The sequence below is a fragment of the Stegostoma tigrinum genome, chromosome 17 (genome assembly GCF_030684315.1).
Source record: "Stegostoma tigrinum isolate sSteTig4 chromosome 17, sSteTig4.hap1, whole genome shotgun sequence".
Lineage (NCBI taxonomy): Eukaryota > Metazoa > Chordata > Chondrichthyes > Orectolobiformes > Stegostomatidae > Stegostoma > Stegostoma tigrinum.
Genome location: NC_081370.1, coordinates 50,457,031 through 50,475,617, shown reverse-complemented (window position 1 = coordinate 50,475,617; position 18,587 = coordinate 50,457,031). Strand labels below are relative to the sequence as shown.

At 40.2% G+C, this 18,587-nt stretch overlaps 1 protein-coding gene across 2 annotated transcripts in view; it reads right to left on the bottom strand.

The window, feature by feature from the left end:
• The window catches only part of ttc17 (tetratricopeptide repeat domain 17), a 99,100-nt gene that overhangs the window by 40,602 nt on the left and 39,911 nt on the right, over nucleotides 1–18,587 (bottom strand). For both annotated transcript variants that reach the window (XM_048545865.2, XM_059652149.1), the window contains exons 8-15: nucleotides 17,086–17,225; nucleotides 16,423–16,583; nucleotides 15,598–15,710; nucleotides 13,563–13,715; nucleotides 12,316–12,422; nucleotides 10,841–11,015; nucleotides 8,864–8,932; nucleotides 549–773 (exon numbers count right to left, since the gene is read on the bottom strand). In XM_048545865.2, the coding sequence (XP_048401822.1) occupies nucleotides 549–773; nucleotides 8,864–8,932; nucleotides 10,841–11,015; nucleotides 12,316–12,422; nucleotides 13,563–13,715; nucleotides 15,598–15,710; nucleotides 16,423–16,583; nucleotides 17,086–17,225 (1,143 nt within the window). The remainder of the gene's footprint in view (nucleotides 1–548; nucleotides 774–8,863; nucleotides 8,933–10,840; nucleotides 11,016–12,315; nucleotides 12,423–13,562; nucleotides 13,716–15,597; nucleotides 15,711–16,422; nucleotides 16,584–17,085; nucleotides 17,226–18,587) is intronic.

Genomic DNA, 18,587 nt, shown 5'->3' with positions numbered 1-18,587 from the left:
ATTGGTCACTGTAAATGTAGGGTTACAGAGGTAGAGCAGAGGGCTGGGTTTGTGTGGGCTACTCCTCAGACCATCAGTGCAGACTTGATAGGTCAAATGGCTCCTATGAAAAGGGATTCTTTGCTGGACTTGGAAGAGATTTGCAAGGAGGCTGAAAGAGAACCCAACCCAGAGAATGCTGGATGACATTGGGACCTCAATCTTTGTCAAATTCAGTAGATACAACTACTCCACATGCACTGAAACTCACTTCCTGTTAGGTGGGAAAATTCTTACCTCACATTTGAGGAGGCTGAAGCAAAGACTGCCAACCCATTAATACTAGCACAGTTTAAGTTAATTTAAATGCAATGCTCAAAAGGTACTTCAAAGTATCATAAATGCTAATTAGATCATACAACTTAAGGTTAATTTTGAATAGACTAATCATTCTTTGATCACTTTTCCAAGTTTAACCAGGTCCTTTATATAAATAAAATACATTTAATCTTTCTTCACTCTGAATTGACACAGTGTCAGTTTTTTTTTAATTTATCTGGTTAAATTACCTCTGTGCTGTTAATAACCAGTGCTTTTTGCAAAAGAGCAGCAGCATCCTGGTGTAGCTCAATGTGAATTAGCAGATTAGCCAGGTTGACAAGTGGAATGTCCATGTAATCTTCTGGAACCAGATTCAATGCTTGTCTTAAACAGTCAAGAGCAGAAGTTGTATTCCCAATGGCTCGCCAGTACAAACCTGCTTCATTCAATAGTAACCACATTGGTGCAGCTTGCTGGAAGAGAAGCAGATCTACTGATTTTTTCAAATAAAAACTGCTCACGTCATCACCAATATTATATATTAATCAAGAAATAACATCAGATAGTGTTAACAGTAACACGAACTGAAAACATTTTTCCCAGTCATGTACATATTATGGAAAGATGTAGGAACAACAGGGCGGTGGTGATGGGAGATTTTAATTTTCCCAACATTGACTGGGATTCACTTAGTGTTAGGGGGTTTAGATGAAGCAGAATTTGTAAGGAGCATCCAGGAGGGTTTTATAGAGCAGTATGTAAATAGTCCAACTTGGGAAGGGGCCATACTAGACCTGGTGTTGGGGAATGAGCCCAGCCAGGTGACTGAAGTTTCAGTAGGGAATTATTTTGGGAATAGTGATCACAATTTTGTAAGTTTTAGAATACTCATGGACAAAGATGAGAGTGGTCCTAAAGGAAGAGTGCTAAATTGGGAAAAAGTCAATTATAGCAAAATTCAGCAGAAGCTGGGGAATGTGGATTGGGAGCAGCTGTTTGAGGGTAAATCCACATTTGATATGTGGGAGGCTTTTAAAGAGAGGTTGATTACAGTGCAGGACAGACACATCCCTGTGAAAATGAGGGATAGAAAACTATGGATGACAGGTCAAATTGTGAGCCTAGCAAAAAGGAAAAAGGAAGCATACATAAAAGGTCCAGGCGACTGAAAACAGACAAAGCTTTGGAAGAATATCGGGAAAGTAGGACCAATCTGAAACGTGGAAATAAGAGGGCTAAAAGGGGTCATGAAATATCTTTAGCATACAGGGTTAAGGAAAATCCCAAAGCCTTCTTATTCGTACATGAGGAACAAGAGAAAGGGTTGGCCCACTCAAGGACAAAAGAGGGAAGTTATGTGAGGAGTCAGAGAAAATGAGTGAGATTCTTAATAAGTACTTTGCATCAGTATTCACCAATGAGGGGGACAGGAAGGATGTTAAGGTGAGGGATAGATGTTTGATTACTTCAAGTCAAGTTGGCATAAGGAGTTGGGGGGGGGGGGCAAGTGTTGGGTATTCTAAAAGGCATTAGGATGGAAAAGTCCCCAGGTCCGGCTGGGATCTATCCCAGGTTACTGAGGGAAGCGAGAGAGGAAATAGCTGGGGCCTGAACAGATATCTTTGCAGCATCCTTGAGTATGGGTGAGGTCCTGGAGGTCTGAAGAATCACTAATGTTGTCCCCTTGTTTAAGAAAGGGAGCAAAGATAATCCAGGTAATTATAAAATGGTGAACGTGACATCAGTGGTGGGGAAGCTGCTGCAGAAGATACTGAGGGATAAGATCTATTTACATTTGGAAGAAAATGGGCTTATTAGTGATTGGCAGCATGGTTTTGTGCAGGGAAGGTCATGTCTTATCAACCTGATAGAATTCTTTGAGGAAATGGCTGTAGATGTCATATAGATGGACTTCAGTAAGGTGTTTGATAAGGTTCCCCGTGGTAGGCTGATGGACAAAGTGAAGACGCATGAGGTCCAGGGTATACTAGCTAGATGGATAGAGAACTAGCTGGGCAATAGATGACAGAGAGTTGTAGTGGAAGGGAGTTTCTCAAAATGGAGAACTATGACCAGTGGTGTCCCCCAGAGATTCATGTTTGTGATCTGCAGGAAGGTATAGATGGTCCGATTAACAAGTTTGCAGATGACATTAAGACAAGTGGAGTAGCAAATAGTGAAGGGGACCGTCGTAGAATGCATCAGAATATGTAAAGATTGGAGAGTTGGGCATAGAAATGGCAGACGGGGTTCAACCCAGGCTAATGCGACATGATACAATTTAGAAGATCCAATTCAAGAGTGAACTATATGGAATGGAAAATCCCTGGGGAAAATTGATGCATGGAGATCTGGGTGTTCTGGTCCATTGTACCCTGAAGGTGGCAATGCAGGTTGATAGAGTGGTCAAGAACGCATACGGCATGCTTTCATTTATCGGACGGGGTACTGAATACAAGAGTTGGCAGATCATGTTACAGTACATAGGACATTAGTTCGACCACATTTGGAATACTGTGTACAGTTCTGGTCGTCACCGTACCAAAAGGATATTGACGCTTTGGAGAGGGTGCAGAGGAGATTCACCAGGATGTTGCTTGGTATGGAGGGCGTTAGCTATGAAGATAGGTTGAGTAGATTAGGATTACTTACAGTAGAAAGACAGAGGTTGAGGGGGCACCTGACTGGTCTAGGTTGAGGGAGAACCTGATTAGTCTACAAAATCATGGAAGGTATAGACAGGGAAGATAGCAAGAAGCTTTTTTCTCGAGTGGGGTCTCAATTACTGGGGGGTCACAATTTCAAGGTGAGAAGGAAAAAGTTTAAAGGAAATATGCGTGGAAAGTTCTTTACACAGAGGGTGGTGAGTGCCTGGAACGTGTTGCCAGTGGAGGTGGTAGAGGCGGCCACGATAGCATCATTTAACATGTATCTAGACAGTACATGAATGGGCAGGGAGCAGAGGGATACAGATCCTTGGAAAATAGCGACAGGTTTAGATAGTGGATCTGGATCAGCACAGGCTTGGAGGGCCAAAGGGCCTGTTCCTGTGCTGTAATTTTCTTTGTTCTATAAATTTCTATATTGTTTTTATCGTCAGAGTAACTTAGTCTGACTTGTATGAGTTTGAGTGAGCCATCAGCATAATGAGTCAGAAGAATCTGTTCTGTCTCACACAAAAATACTAGGTACAGATTGAAGTTTGACATCAACAGAACGCATTGCATAATAGTTTAAAAATAATTGCTCAGTTATTAGAATGGTAAACATATGCCACGTAATTATATAATAAACAAATAATTTTGAATGTAAATTGAGAGGCTAACCTTCACGTTATCCAATGAACAATAGCAAAAGTGCAATAATTCAAATCCACCCATCATGTTCAGGAGTCTAAACACATGCAATATAAACTAATTGGTCCAATTTTCAAAGGAGTAGAAGCTTGAGAATGTAGGAATATCTTTGACGGTGACAGACAAATTTCAGCAAGCTGTTAAAAGCTTAAGAAATTCTTGGTTTTATCAATGGAAGAGGAGTACAAAAGTAACTGTTATACTGAGCCCTCATAAATCATTTATGAGTAGTCGGGTTTAACTCAGGACACCAAACTTTAGGAAAGTTTGTCAGGGCTTTGAGAGGTGAGAAAGAGATTTGCCAGGATGGGCAAAGATAGAAAGATGCGTAGGATAGCAAAAGGGCGGATGGAATATCACATAGGAAAATATGATGTTGTCTACTCTGACAGGAAGGAAATAGCAGTTTATTTAAATGGCAGGACATAAAGAGGGATCTGGGTGCACTTATATATGAATCAGAAGTTAGAATCACAGCAAGTAATTAGAAAGACAAACGGCATGTTTGGTTTTTATTGCAAGGGGAACTGACTGTTCCCAAATGTATCAGCATTTCGAAGGATGAAGGGTGATCTTTGTGAAACTCAAGATTTTTGAGGTTGCTTAATGGGATGGACGTTGAGAGGATATTTCCCCACAACAACAAAAATAAAGTTGCTGGAAAATCTCAGCAGGTCTGGCTGTGTCTGTGAGGGGAAAAAACCCAGTTAACATTTTGGATCTGGTGGCCCTTCCTCAGAAATGTTAACTCTGTTTTTTTTCTTCACAGATGCTGCTAGATCCGCTCAGCTTTTTCAGCAACTTTGTTTTTGTTCCTGATTCAACAGCGTCTGCAGTTTGTTCAGTTCTTATTTAGGATATTTCCCCACATGGTAGAATTAGAAATGGAAGATTCTGGTCAAAATAAGCGCTTTCCACTTCAGACAAAAATAATGAGGAACTTCTATCAGAGCATCATCAGTCTTCAGAAATCTCTTCCAAGAAACGGAGGCTGATTTGCTGAAAATATTCAAGGATAGGTTAGACAGTACTCCGATCAGAGGGAGAGTCAAGGATTATTGGGGGGCAGACAGGAAAGCGGAGTTACGACAACCAGATTAGCTATGATCTTACCGAAGTTTGATAAGCTAAATGAATGGTCTACTCCTGCTCCTATTTCTTATTAGTTTATGAATTTGGTTATGTTTAGAGAAACTGGGCTCATCAGATTAAGAAGAGATTAAATGGTGTTCAAATTTACAAATAAGGAATAACTATTTCAATTGTTGCAGAGATAGCAGGAACTGCTGATGCTGGAGAATCTGAGACAACCAGGTGTAGAGCTGGATGAACACAGCAGACCAAGCAGCATCAGAGGAGCAGGAAAACTGACATTTCGGTCTAGACCGCTCTTGTAGTATTGCACACTGACCTCTACATCCCCCAAGCCAGGCGCCAACTCTCCAGCACCACCTCCTAGATCATGACTCCACCCCCAAACACCAAAACATCATCTCCCAAACCATCCACAACCTCATCACCTCAGGTGACCTCTCACCCACAGTCTCCAATCACATCGTTCCTCAACCCTGCACCGCCCGCTTCTATCTCCTTCCCATAATCCACAAACCTGACTGCCCTGGTCGACCCATTGTCTTCACCTGCTCCTGCCCCACTGAATTCATCTCCACTCATCTAGACACCATTTCCTCGCCCTTGGTCCAGGAACTCCCTACCTACATCCGTGACACCAACCCCTCCAAAAAGTCCGAATCCCTGGTCCCCAACATCTCATCTTTACCATGGAAAGTCCCTATATACTTGCATTCCCCATGCAGATGGCCTAAAGGCCCTCCGCTTCTTCCTGTCTTGCAGGGCCGATGAGTCCCCCTCCACTGGCACCCTCATCCGCGAATCCGAACTCGTCCTCACTCTCAACAACTTCTCTTTCAATTCGTTTCACTTCCTACAGACAAAGGGTATGGCCATGGGTACCCACATGGGCCCAAGCTATGCCTGCCTCTTTGTAGGATACTTGGAACAATCCCTCTTCCAAAGCTACACTGGCCCTATCCCCCTCTTCCTCGGTCACATTAAGGACTGTATGAGCACCGCCTCGTGTTCCCACGAGGAGCTCGAACAGTTCATCCACGTCACTGACATCTTCCACCCCAACCTTAAGTTCAACTGGTCCATCTCCAAAGCCTCTCTCTTCTTCCTGGACCTCTCTATTTCCATCTCTGGCAACCACCTGGAAACCGATATCCATTTCAAGCCTATCGACTCCCACAGCTACCTTGAGTACATCTCCTCTCACCCACCTTCCTGCAAAAAGGCCATCACCTATTCCCAATTCCTTCGCCTCTGCCCCCGAGATGAGGAATTCCACTCTCAGATATCCCAGATGTCCTCGTTTTTCAAGGACCGCAACTTCCCCTCCACAGTGGTTGAAAACGCCCTCAACTGCGTCTCTTGCATTTCCCGCAACTCATACCCCCTCCCCGCAATAACAACGAAAACAGAATCCCTCTTGTTCTCACGTACCACCCACCAACCTCTGGATCCAATGCATCATCCTCCGACACTTTCGCCAACTGCAATCCGACCCCACTACCAAAGACATTTTCCCTCCCCACCCTTATCTGTTCCAGAGGGACCACTCCTTCCGTGACTCCATTGTCTGCTCCACACTCCCCACCAGCCCTGGCACCTTTCCCTGCAACCGCAGGAAGTGCTACACCTGCCCCTACACCTCCCCGCAAACTCACATCCCTGGCCCGAAGAAGATCTTCCACATCAAACAGATGTTCACCTGCACATCTGCTAATGTGGTATACTGTACCCGCTGTTCTCGTTGTGGCCTCCTCTACATCAGGGAAATCAAGCGGATGCTTGGGGACTGCTTTGTGGAACATCTACGCTCGATTCCCACCAAACAACGCACCTCCCAGTTGCAAACCATTTCGTCTCCCCCTCCCTCTCCTCGGGCCTCCTGCAGTGCCACAACGATGCCACCCGAAGGTTGCAGGAACAGTAACTCATATTCCGCTTGGGAATCCTGCAGCCCAAGGGTATCAATGTGGATTTCACAAGCTTCAAAATCTCCCCTCCCCTGACCACATCCCAAAATCAGCCTAGCTGATACCCACCTCCCTAATCTGCCCTCCCATCTATCCCCTCCTCCCACCTCAAGACCCACCCCCATCTCCTACCTACTAACCTCAACCCGCCTCCTTGGCCTGTCTGTCCTCCCTGGACTGACCTATACCCTTCCTAGCTCCCCACCTTCACTGGCTCCAATCCCGCCTCCTTGACTGGTCTGAATCCTCTTCACCTATCTTCTCCTTTATCCATCCTCGATCCGCCTGCCCCTTTCTTCCTATTTATTTCAGAATCCCCTTACCCTCCCCCATTTCTGAGGAAGGGTCTAGACTTGGAATGTCAGCTTTCCTGCTTAACTATTTCAATTGACTTGCAGATAAACTCAGCACTCTTATATTTATAACATTTATAATATTCTTTATATTGTGAATTATTGTGATCTAGAATGTATTGCCTGAAAAAGTGATAATAGGCTCAATAGTAGTATTCAAATGAGCATAATATACATTTTTTAAAAAATGGTTACAGGGAAACAGCACTGGAACAAGACCCATTAGACACTCAACCAAAGAGCTTCCATTGGCCTGATAAGTGAATGACACCTTTCTGTGTTGCATCATCTTATGATAGGGTGCCAAGAGTTCATTGTATTAGTCCAACATAATACAGGGCAAGTGGCAAAAAGTACATTGCATTTCATTCTTAAATGGCTCTATTTAAGTGAAGTGAAGTGGCATAAGTCAGCTACAATACTGGCTATTCGGAGATACTGCTTCTCTCTATTAAATGGAAATTGTTGTGGTGTTTATGGATTGGGAGCACAAATATTAAAAGCGGACATTACATACAGGACACCATATTTTATAAGAAATATTTCTGAAGCATTACAGATCCATAATTTACACTAAAAATCAGATTCTGAAATACAGGATGGTTGCATGAAACAGTGAAACTTAACAGTCACAACCCAAAATAGAATATGAATGCTTAATTGCTCAGAATTGGCTGTAGGCTGGCATGTGTGATGCTGGGGACCTTTGGGGGAGGGTGGATGGATCATCACTTGGAACATTAGGCTGAAGATTGCTGTGAATGTGTCAGCCTTATCTTTCACACTGACGTTTGGGTTCTTCCAAATTTGAGGAATGAGACGTTTGTGGAGCCTTCTCCTCCAGTGAATTGCTTCATTGTCCACCACCATTTATGAATAGACGTGCAGGATTGCACAGCCTGGATCTTATTTGCTGGACGTGGAATCACTGAGCTCTATCTGCCACTTGTTGATTATGCAGTTTGGCATGCAAATGGCCCTGTTTAATAGCTTCATCAAGCTGACACCTAATTTTTAGGCTTTGCCCTGGTACTGCTCCTAGCATGCCCTAAAATCATCACTGAGCCAGATTTGATCCCCTCCCAGCTTGAAGGATATGGAAGAATGGAGGATATGCCAGGCCATGAATTTGCAGATGTGTTGGAGTATAATTTGGATGCTGTTGATGACCAATTAATTGCTAGATCTGTTCAAAGTCTATCTCATTTGGAACAGTCACTGAGCCACACACACGATGGAGGATATCCTCAACGTGAAAGCAGAGTTTTGTTTCTATGTGAACTGTGGCATGGTCACTGTGACCGATACTGTCAGGGGCAAATACATCTGTAGGAGGCAGACTGGGGACGATGAAGTCAAGTATGTCTTCCTTTCTTTTTGGTTCCTTAACCACCTGCCAAAGACCCAGTCTGGTAGCTATGTTCTTTAGCACTTGAGGATCAGCTCAGTTAGTAGTGGCGCTGTGAAACCACTCCTGGTAGTGGACACTGAAATACCCCATGCAGAGTATATTCTGTGCCCGTGCCACATTCAGTGCTTTCTCCAGCTGTTGTTCAACACGGAGGAGCAATGATTCATCAGCTAGGAGTCTGGGCAGCGGGTATGTGGCAATCAACACGTGGTTCCATGTCCATATTTGACCGGATTCTATGAGGCTTCATAGGGCCCAACATCTGTGTTGAGGGCTATTGGGCAATTCTTTCCTGAATGTATACCACTGTGCCACCACTTCTGCTGGGTCTGCCCTGCCAGTAGGAGGCATCTTTAATTTGACATACTAAAGTTATCAGCTTACCTTTTCAATAGCTCGCGAGATGACCTCTCCAACTTGTTCCTCAATAATACTCAAGTGAGAATACAGAGCCTTTTCAAAGAAAAGCAAATCATAGTTGCAATGCAAAGTACAAAAATGTAGCCTTGGGAGCATACATGCAAAAAATAAACGTAGACGTCTCCAGTGGATAAATGGAAGTCATCATTCTTCACAGTATAATAGTGCAGGAGGCAGCCATTTGGCCCATCATGCCTACATCAGCTTTTTACCCTCGTGTCAATATCCTCCCCACCCCCCATACCCTTGCACACCATTTCTATCCAAACATTCATCCAATGTCCTCTTAATGCCTCAATTGAACTTGGGGCCGCCATACTTCGGAACAAAGCATTCCACATCCTAATTACTCACTGAGTGTAAAAGTATTTTTTCATATCACCCTTCCTTCTTTTGTACATTATTTTAGATCTGTGTTCCCTTACGATTGGCAAATCCTAGCTACCTACCTACTCTATCCAGGCCACTCATGATTTAAAAACGCCTGTGACATTTTCTCTGGCCGTTCTCTCCCCAAGGAGAACAGGCCAGATTTTTTTCAACAAACCCTTCATAACTGAAGTTTCTCATTCTTGGAACCATTCTTGTATGACATCTATGTGTAAAATGACACTGCATGAAACATGACATATTTTGCAACTGTCAAGCCTTCTCCAAAATATCAAAACTGCCAACTCAGTTAGCAAGCTACAAAATTTCTTGAATGAATTGACTTAATCTAGTGTGACCCATAGCAGTTTTTGCATTACATTTTCAATTGAAATACAAGGATCATTTGTATTATTTTTGTCACTTTTATACTGTAGTTTATAGTTACTGCTCTGTACAAGCAGAAAACGGCACTCTCAACACTATCTCTGGTGCTTTGAATGGCAACTTATTAATTCTTAAAATAAAGTGGCAAACAGGTGAAACAATATTGAGGGATTTTTTTCAAAGTAACCAGATAGAAAGGAATGGTAAGATGAGGCTCTATCATGTGTCAGGAACCAAATGAAAACGTACACAAGGAATACATAGACCCAATTATAAAGTGTGAACATTAGAAGGGGTAAAGCAGGGTAATGACTGTGTCCTGCATTGGACTATAAATAGAAGGGATATCATCCAAAAACATGGGCTAACTTATCAACTTAGGACAAAACACTGCATTTACTTTTTAGCAAGTTTGACACCAAAGGCCTTGGTGCAAGGGGACTGGGGTCCAAGTAGGACAAAGTCTTGTTACAAATCAAGCGGGCTTTGGGGAGATCACATTTGGAGCACTGTGCGCAGTTTTGGTCTCTATATTTAAGGAAGGATATACTTGTCTTCGAGTCTATATAGTAAAGGTCTGATAGAGTAATTCCTGAAGTAATGGGACTGTCCTACAACGAAAGGCCAAATAAGCTTGGGACATATTCCCTGGAGTTTATAAGAATGATATGATCTCACCGAAACATCCAAGATTGCGAAGGAGTTTTGTAGGGTAGCTAGACAGGCTGTTTTGTCTAACTGAGGAATCTGGAACTCGGGCTACAACCTCAGGACAAGGGACTGATTATTTAGGCTGAAGGATAAATTTGTTGACTGAGAATGTTGCGAATCTTTGGAAATTTTTGCTAATGAAGATCATGGAAGCTTTGTTGTTAAACCAATTGAAGACTGAGAAAGTCAGATTTTTGGTCCATTAGGAAAATAAGACAGATCAGGGAGTTGGGTGGAAAGGGAAATTGTGTCAGACAATTAGCAATGAACTACTAAATGCAAGAGCAGGCTACAGGAGCCCAAGGTTTGCTTTGTTCTCAAAATCATTTTATTCTGGCTTATTGCTCCATTGCAGGCTCTGACACCAGTTCCTTTTTTACTGAAACATGCTCCAACATTTTTTTAAACATTAGCATTAACAATATTCAACAAGTGTTATATAATGTGGCCTTCGGTTAAGAAAACAAAACTTACCTGCTTGGCATAGTAGTCTGGTATTCCTGATTTCAAGTCTGGTGTATTTTCCAGTTCTTTCACTAGTTGATAAAGCTGTTCATTGCTGTGGAAATCTAACATCGAAGAACAGTCAGGAAGTCTGCCAGCCATATCTCTATCTTGGTTTCCTGAAGGCATCAGAACTGACCGGACACTAGTAAAAAGAAAAAAAGTTTTAATTGTTTATTGATTCACAATTTAGCAATATATACCCAAAAATGAAAGCAAGCTATATATATATGTAAGATATTAAATAGGATTAATGTGCTTAATCCTTGTAATTTTCCTGGGTTGTTCAAAATACGTTTATATGAGTATATGACTCGCGGTGGCAAATCCCTATTTGGATACATGGTTGACATTATATTACTCCATTTTATAAAAAACATTACTTTCAAGGGGTTGGAGATGAAGATCAGCATTAATTGCCCAACCCTACCCAACTGCGTTTGAACTGAGTGGCTTGCTTGGTCATTTCAGAGAATATTTAAGAGTTAGCCACATGACTGTGGGATTGGTGTCACACATCAGACATATGAAGTAAGGATTGAATATTTCCTTCCCGACAGAATGGGTTTCATGGCAATAAACAATAGTTTTTACATCACAGATTACTTTTATAATTCCAGGACTTATGAACTGAATTTGAATATCACCAGCTGCTGTACTGGTATTTGGAACTCTTTCCCGACACCATATGTCTCTGGATATCAATCCAGCAACCTAACCAATGCCATATCTTTGGACTTCTGAAAACATTTTCATAAAAGCATTCCCTCACAAGAACAGACATAAACCATGGTTTCAAACATATCTCAGAACTGAAATAACTGACAGTTTCACTCCTATATTTTATATATTCTGAACCACACTGGCTAACAATTTTAGAACTCTTTTAATAACAAGGTAGATACTAACAGATTGTTTCCCTTCATGGGTGAATCTAGGACCAAACGGCGTAACCTCACTCATTGACGGCAAGATAAGGAGGAATTTCTTCTCTCAGATGGCAATGAATCAGCGGAATTTTTACTGCAGAAGGCTGTAGAGGGTGGGTTAAGTATATCGAAGGCTGAGGTAGACAGATTTTTAATCAGTAAAGGAATGCTGAGTTTTGATGAAAAGGCAGAACGTTAAGGATTGTCTGATCAGGCATGATCTCTCTGAATGGTGGAGCAGACTTGAAGGGCTAAATAGCCTATTTCTGCTTCCAGATGTTATGATTTTATAACATGGTCAAAGCCTTGATATCTCTTGGCACATGACTTTAAAAAAACCAAAGTTTTAATACTAGAAAATAAATCTGTATGCATTACTGTTTTGCTTACATTGTTTTGCATCTGTGGTGTTATTACAGCAATGACTTACACTTTGCTGCTGTTAGTTTGTTGTTAAGATGACATCCCTGTACCTTACAAAATAGCCCAATTTTCCACAAGTCTCCAAATTCTTACCCAAATCCTCTGTATTCTGGAGGTAGAAAGTATGTAGGAAGATCAGCTGCCTTGGGAAGGGTGGGATAACTGTGTATGCAGTCCAACCTTTTTGGCCATAACATATCCTGGCAACGCAAGGAGTACATGAATAAATATTTCACATTTTAGTATTCTATTTCTAAAAGTAGTGTAACTTTTTTCTTGAATACTTACTTTTTTTTCCTAGCAAATTTCTAAGAATTATAAACAAGTCAGTATCTAAACTTGTGGTAATTGTTGAATAAAATAATACTCTAAACTACTTTTTGCAAACAAATATTTTTTACTTAGCCCCATTCCCTGCAATGAGTAGGTAGGCGATCTGCTAGCATAAGCCTGACTACTCCGTGTTATAACTAATTGGGACTGAAGTAGGCTATTGGAAAACTGGGGTGACCCCCTTGAACTTCTTGCCTTCCTTGTATGGGGCTTGAGCAACAGAACAAGCATAACTGTCTGCGCAATACATTGGCCAAGGAACAGACAATGCTTCATCACTTTGGGAAGCAGCACAAATGTTTCTGCGTCAGAACTGAAACAAAAATGTCATTAATAAGAATTATCAAATAGATTCAGAGAGTTATAGAGTAATACAACATGGAAACAGGCCCTTCGGTCAAACTGGTCCATGCTGACCATGGTGCCCACTCAGCTAGTTCCAACTGCCTACATTTGGTCCATATCCCTCTGAACTGTCCCCACCCATGTGCCTGTCCAAATTTTTTTTTAAGATGTTGCTACTGTACCCGCCTTAACCACTTTCTCGAGCAACCTAATCCATACACGCACCACTCTCTATCATAGCAGTGGCCCTAGTCTCTTAATACAGCATTTACCACAAGTTCAAAGGACATACCAATAAAGTATGGCAATCCTAAATAAAAATGGAACTGAAACAATTTAGCAAACGACTTTAAATAAATCGTTTGTCTCAAAGGACAGCTTCAACAACTTTGCCACACAATGTAAAATAAAAATAAATCAGAACAGAGGAAGTAATGGAAACTTAATGTTACATGAATATATTCAAACCAATACCAAAGGTTTGGTTTGGTTTGAATGAAATCCTGAAGAAAAAGAACTGCACTGAAATTTTTACATATAGGTGTTGGTTTGGAACATTATCCTGGCTCAAGGACACTGCTCTTGTAAGGATCCACAATCTAAGGGAGCACAAAGCAAAACAAGTCTCAAATTCTAACCCGCCCTGCCTCTCTGTTACTTACATTGTAGCTTGAGAAATCCTTTCCCCATATATTCAACACTGATCGACCTGGTGGTGATGATGGAAATTGCTGCTGTATGTTATCCCATGTCATATTCATCATCAACTTCATCTCAACAGGCATCATACTTGAGGTGGAACTATCCTCTCCGAACTGAAAGAAATGCACACTTGCATTTATTTAAAAAAAGGAACAGTTAAATACTTGAAAAAATATTGACTCTGCGCAATATTTCAACAATGTAAGATATACCCAAAGCAGTTAAACCTTCTGAAAGTGAAATCTTACAGACATCGAGAAGTGAAAGAATAAAAATGTTTGGTAGAAAATCACTGTACAGCAATCTGAAAGGGGATGAAAAATATCTGCAAGCTATTGGAATGATTTGTTTTGAGTAAATATGATGCAGTTAGTGAGTAACACAAAAGGGAGAATACCTTAAAATTCTTTCAAAAAATGACAGAGCCTGCAAAAATGTTCATTGCAAAAAAGCTCAATTAAGATAATATTTAAAAACTTAACTGACATTAACATCATAAAACAAAAATTTGATAGGGAGAATTTTTTAAATCCCCAAATTTTGCAGTTGCAATCATGGTCCAACTGTCAACATTTGTTACAATTATGCCATGAAACTGACAGCAATTCTGCTGTCCAGAAAAGTGCAGAAGAGCTGCTGTTGATTCTTTTCAACCTGAATTCATTAGGATAGAATCACATGAATACCAAAAACTCAAAGGGAACAACAATTCAAAGTGCATAAGTGATTGGCTGGCAAGCAGACTGTGATCGGTAGAAGTGGTCTTGTGGATAGTTCACATGTGAATGCCTTTCTTCCATACTTTTCGCTGGCTGAAAATCACACAATGTGTGGACATGTGTTTTCTGCTTGCAAAGGATAGGGACCATGTCACAGAGATTGCTGGATCTTTCTGCGCAGCTTTCAAGGTTAGATGTGAGTGCTGTCAGTTTGCTACTGACTGCAAAGTCTTGGCCAATATTTTAAAGAAATTGTACAACCTTCAAATTCCAACCTGCAGTGCTACTACATTCAGGAAAGGCATTTACACATCAACTGTCATCAGAAATTTCTGTCTTTCAAATTTTAAATTTCAATTCACTATTTTTTTTTAAGGACAATCTTACCTCAACAAGTAAATAGTATTTCTATGGCAAAGTTTTGGTGTCCTTTTTGGTGACCTTACCATTTTCTTTAATTTTATCAAAATTAATTACTACTAACGTGCAGTTATCCTGTGGCAGTGTCCAGAGGAAGTTCTGGATCTGGACTGGCCTCTAACATTTACATAGTCCTTAAGCAATTTAAAGCTATAACATTCCATCTAGTATTGAAGAATCACACTATAGTTTCAAGAAAACAACATGCAATCCTGATGTTGAAAAATAAAAGGGACAAATATTCCTAGCACTATTTTGGTCTGAAAATGAAGGTTGGTAAAGGATACAGACACATGGAAAGGGATCATGAGCAGGATGCCAAATATAACTTGGAAACGGGAACAGAAAATAGCTTTACAAGTTCACAGATGACAGTGGATGAGGTTAGGTAAATTAAGGAGCTGGGTTGATGAGTTGTTCACATTAAGCAAGACATCCAATGAAAGGTGACAGATTGAGGAGGAGAAATATACAATCTCTAGCCACTCTGGATTTTGCACACCCAAATGACTGGTGGGTACTGATGGTTGTGCTACTGCTTTTGCTAATGATGTTACTGAAATAGCATTCAGAAGTCTTGATTAATGGTCCAGGGTAACTTTGTTGACAGTTCAATAACAGTTAATTAAACAAATGTGGAACAAAAAGCAAATGCAGCAATGGTGACCATAAACCCTGGATTGCTATTTTTAAAAAAAAAGCCTAGAATATCCGGATCTTACAATGAGTTAAGGAGTTGGATACAGTGGAAGTGAACTGAAGATGAACAGGTACACCAAAATTGTAAAGGTGAGCGCAAACTGCTGTCACCTTATACCAAACATTAATTAAATTGTTATTTTACTTTAACTTATACCTGTACATGTTCTACTGTGTCAAAAAGATCGCCTCTGGTATAGCGCACAGGACGATCCCACTGACAATGTAAAATTTGCTGCTTGTTAATCCAGCGACAAAGCTGGTGGTTTCCTAAAAAGAATTAAAAAAAAACAAATTTAACCTAAATATTGGCCTTTATACTATTGAGTAATTTCTGATTGACCCCAATTCTGCAGTAACACAAGTTAAATAAATTTTGACATATTTTGTATGAATCTGATCACTTCTAGAAAATGGCGCTATAACATACAAAGGCTCAAGTCCAGACAAATTACACCACTTTCTCAACTTTACTTTGATTCAACTGACTCCCAAGAGTTTCATTAGATGGCTTGCTTTTTTTTGTACAATAAACTTCTGTTATTGAAGAAAATCTGCAGTCTTGGGTGAACATGTCTTGGTGACTAACCACATTAACCAGCGAAACACAAATAAAGATCAACCCAGCTTTCATTCTAGGATCTAATTTTTCCAGAAGTACCACTAGCTAGGATTGTAATACCTGTAAGCTACTTTTTATTAAGTTGCCTCTTGGATAATGTACTGGCTAATATAACAAGGAAATAGAACAAGTAGATGCAAAACTGTTTCCAAAAAGAATTTACAAATTAAATCGGTTAAATATAATTCAAAATTTAAATAACTGAAACCTGGAAAGTGTAAAAAAGACTGACTCTTGCACTTATGGCTAAATACAAAATAACCATCCACCTTCAGACAACTGTGAAAATACTCATTTGAGTATGATGGTATTTTCCAACAATGCTGTTTGATAATTTGCATCAAAAGACAGTGAATTTACCTAGCTGAGTTTCTTTAGCCATTTGTGTTTCATGGATTATATTTCTCAGCAGTTGCTCATCTTGCATAACTTTGTGCTTCTCCAGCAATTCTTGCTGCCTCAAGTAATTATCATGTTGCTTCTGGTATTCCTTCAGTTCATTTAACGTTCGCTGCAAAGATCTAAATACATGAATCACCATAATAAGTCCCAACAATCCAAAGGAAAAATAAAACTAAACGAGGACGAACTTGTGAGCGAAACATGTAAATTTACTAGCATTACAAACTGACACATTCTCCCCACTGAGCAATATCTGCAAAATATCTTTTTTAAGAATAAAGGGTAAGAATAGATCCTTTGGTGCAGTTGTTCGCTAAGTTAAAGGAGGGTCATTGCTCAACTGGAGTTACTTGCATGAACTAAGAAAAGCATTGACATTTATTATGTAAAGCAGATTCAAATGCTGTTTCCAAAAGAGAATTGGATAAATGGTTTAAGGAGAAAATATAATGCAGGAATATAGAACAATAGTATGTCAGTGATACGAGAGGATTGCTTTCTGAAAGATTTGGCTTAGACTTTCTTAGACTTTGAGCTGACTGATTTCCTTTTGTGCTGTACTTTCCTAAGGCAGCACACGAAAACAAAATTGCAACCATGTTTCTGTTACATGCATCATACCTGTGCTGTGCCTCCAATTTTTGTTCCAATTTCTGCTGGCACAGTACGGCATGTTTCCTTCTCAGCGCATGTTCAAAGCCTGGCCTTATAAGCAATGCTTGATCGTAGCATAGCACTGAATGGTTATATTCTCCTAACATCTGGGAAAGAAAAATTACAAGTCATATCAACATTTCATTTCAAATGATTAATAATTCTGCAAACACTCTCATGCTTGACTTGATACTGATGGTACCGTAAAATATGGTAATTTTCCACTTCTGTGCACTGACTTCCCTACTTGGTCATTACAGTTATTTGGAACTTAGTTTTGACAATCTCTACTTGTCCTCTACTGGCTCTTCATTGGCAGATTTGTTATCTAAACTGTCATATTGCAGAAAATCACATTGTTGATTGATTAATAAAAACACTGGTGTTTTAATTTAGGGACATTCACATCATAATTTCCTAGCCCTCAGGTATTTTCCTAGTACGATGGGTACTTCACAGGATGATGGAACACATTAATGCATGCTAACTGTAACTGTACAACATATTGAGTTATACTGATGCAGTACAATAGTGAAATTAGCAAATATATATATACACCATATGACAATTTGTTTACTTATTTGGAAACAAATTTTTTGAAAAATTTAATACAATATAGAAAAACAAATAAAAGTAACTTGTCATAAGAAAACAATTTCATTTCTGATTCGCAATAGATAAATTACCTTAACAATGCTTAAATGCAGCAAAGAACATTTATCACAGTCTATATGTAAAAATCAACAGAGGTTGATCTGTTGCACTAGGTTGAACTAGATGCCCAAAATTCGAATTCTAGTTCTAGGGAACAAAAGGGAAAGATGGAGCGGGGAGAAAGAGGTAGGAAAAAAATTTCCAAATTTTGAAATTTCAGTCAAAGATGTCGTAGGCAATGACTAGCAGAGTATGGCAGGGATCAGTACTTGGGCCCCAGCTACTGACGGTATATATTCATGATTTATATGAATTAAATCTCCAAGTTTGCAGAGAACACAAAGCTGGGTAGGTAGGTAAATCTGTGAGGAGGATGCAGTGATGCTTCAGTGTGATTTGGAGAAGTTGAGAGAGAGGGCATATGCATAGAAGATTAAATATAATATGGATAAACAGGAGGTTATCCGCTTGGGTAGCAAAGAGGAAGGTAGATTATCAAATGATGACTGATTGACAACACTTGGGTATCCTTACTGAAAGTATACATGCAGTGCAGCAGGTGGTGAAGGCGGCAAATGCTATGTTGGCTTTAGAGCAAGAAAGATCAAGTACAGAGCAGAGATGCCTTGCTGCAATTGTACATGACCTTGCTGAGGCCATAACTGGAGTATGGTGTGCAGTTTTGGCCTCCTCACCTGAGCAGTATGTTTTACTTATGGAAGGAATGTAACGAAGGTTTACCAGAGTTATTCCTGGGGCAGTAAGACTGAAATATGAAGGCAGACTGGATTGGTTACAACTATATTCACTGGAGT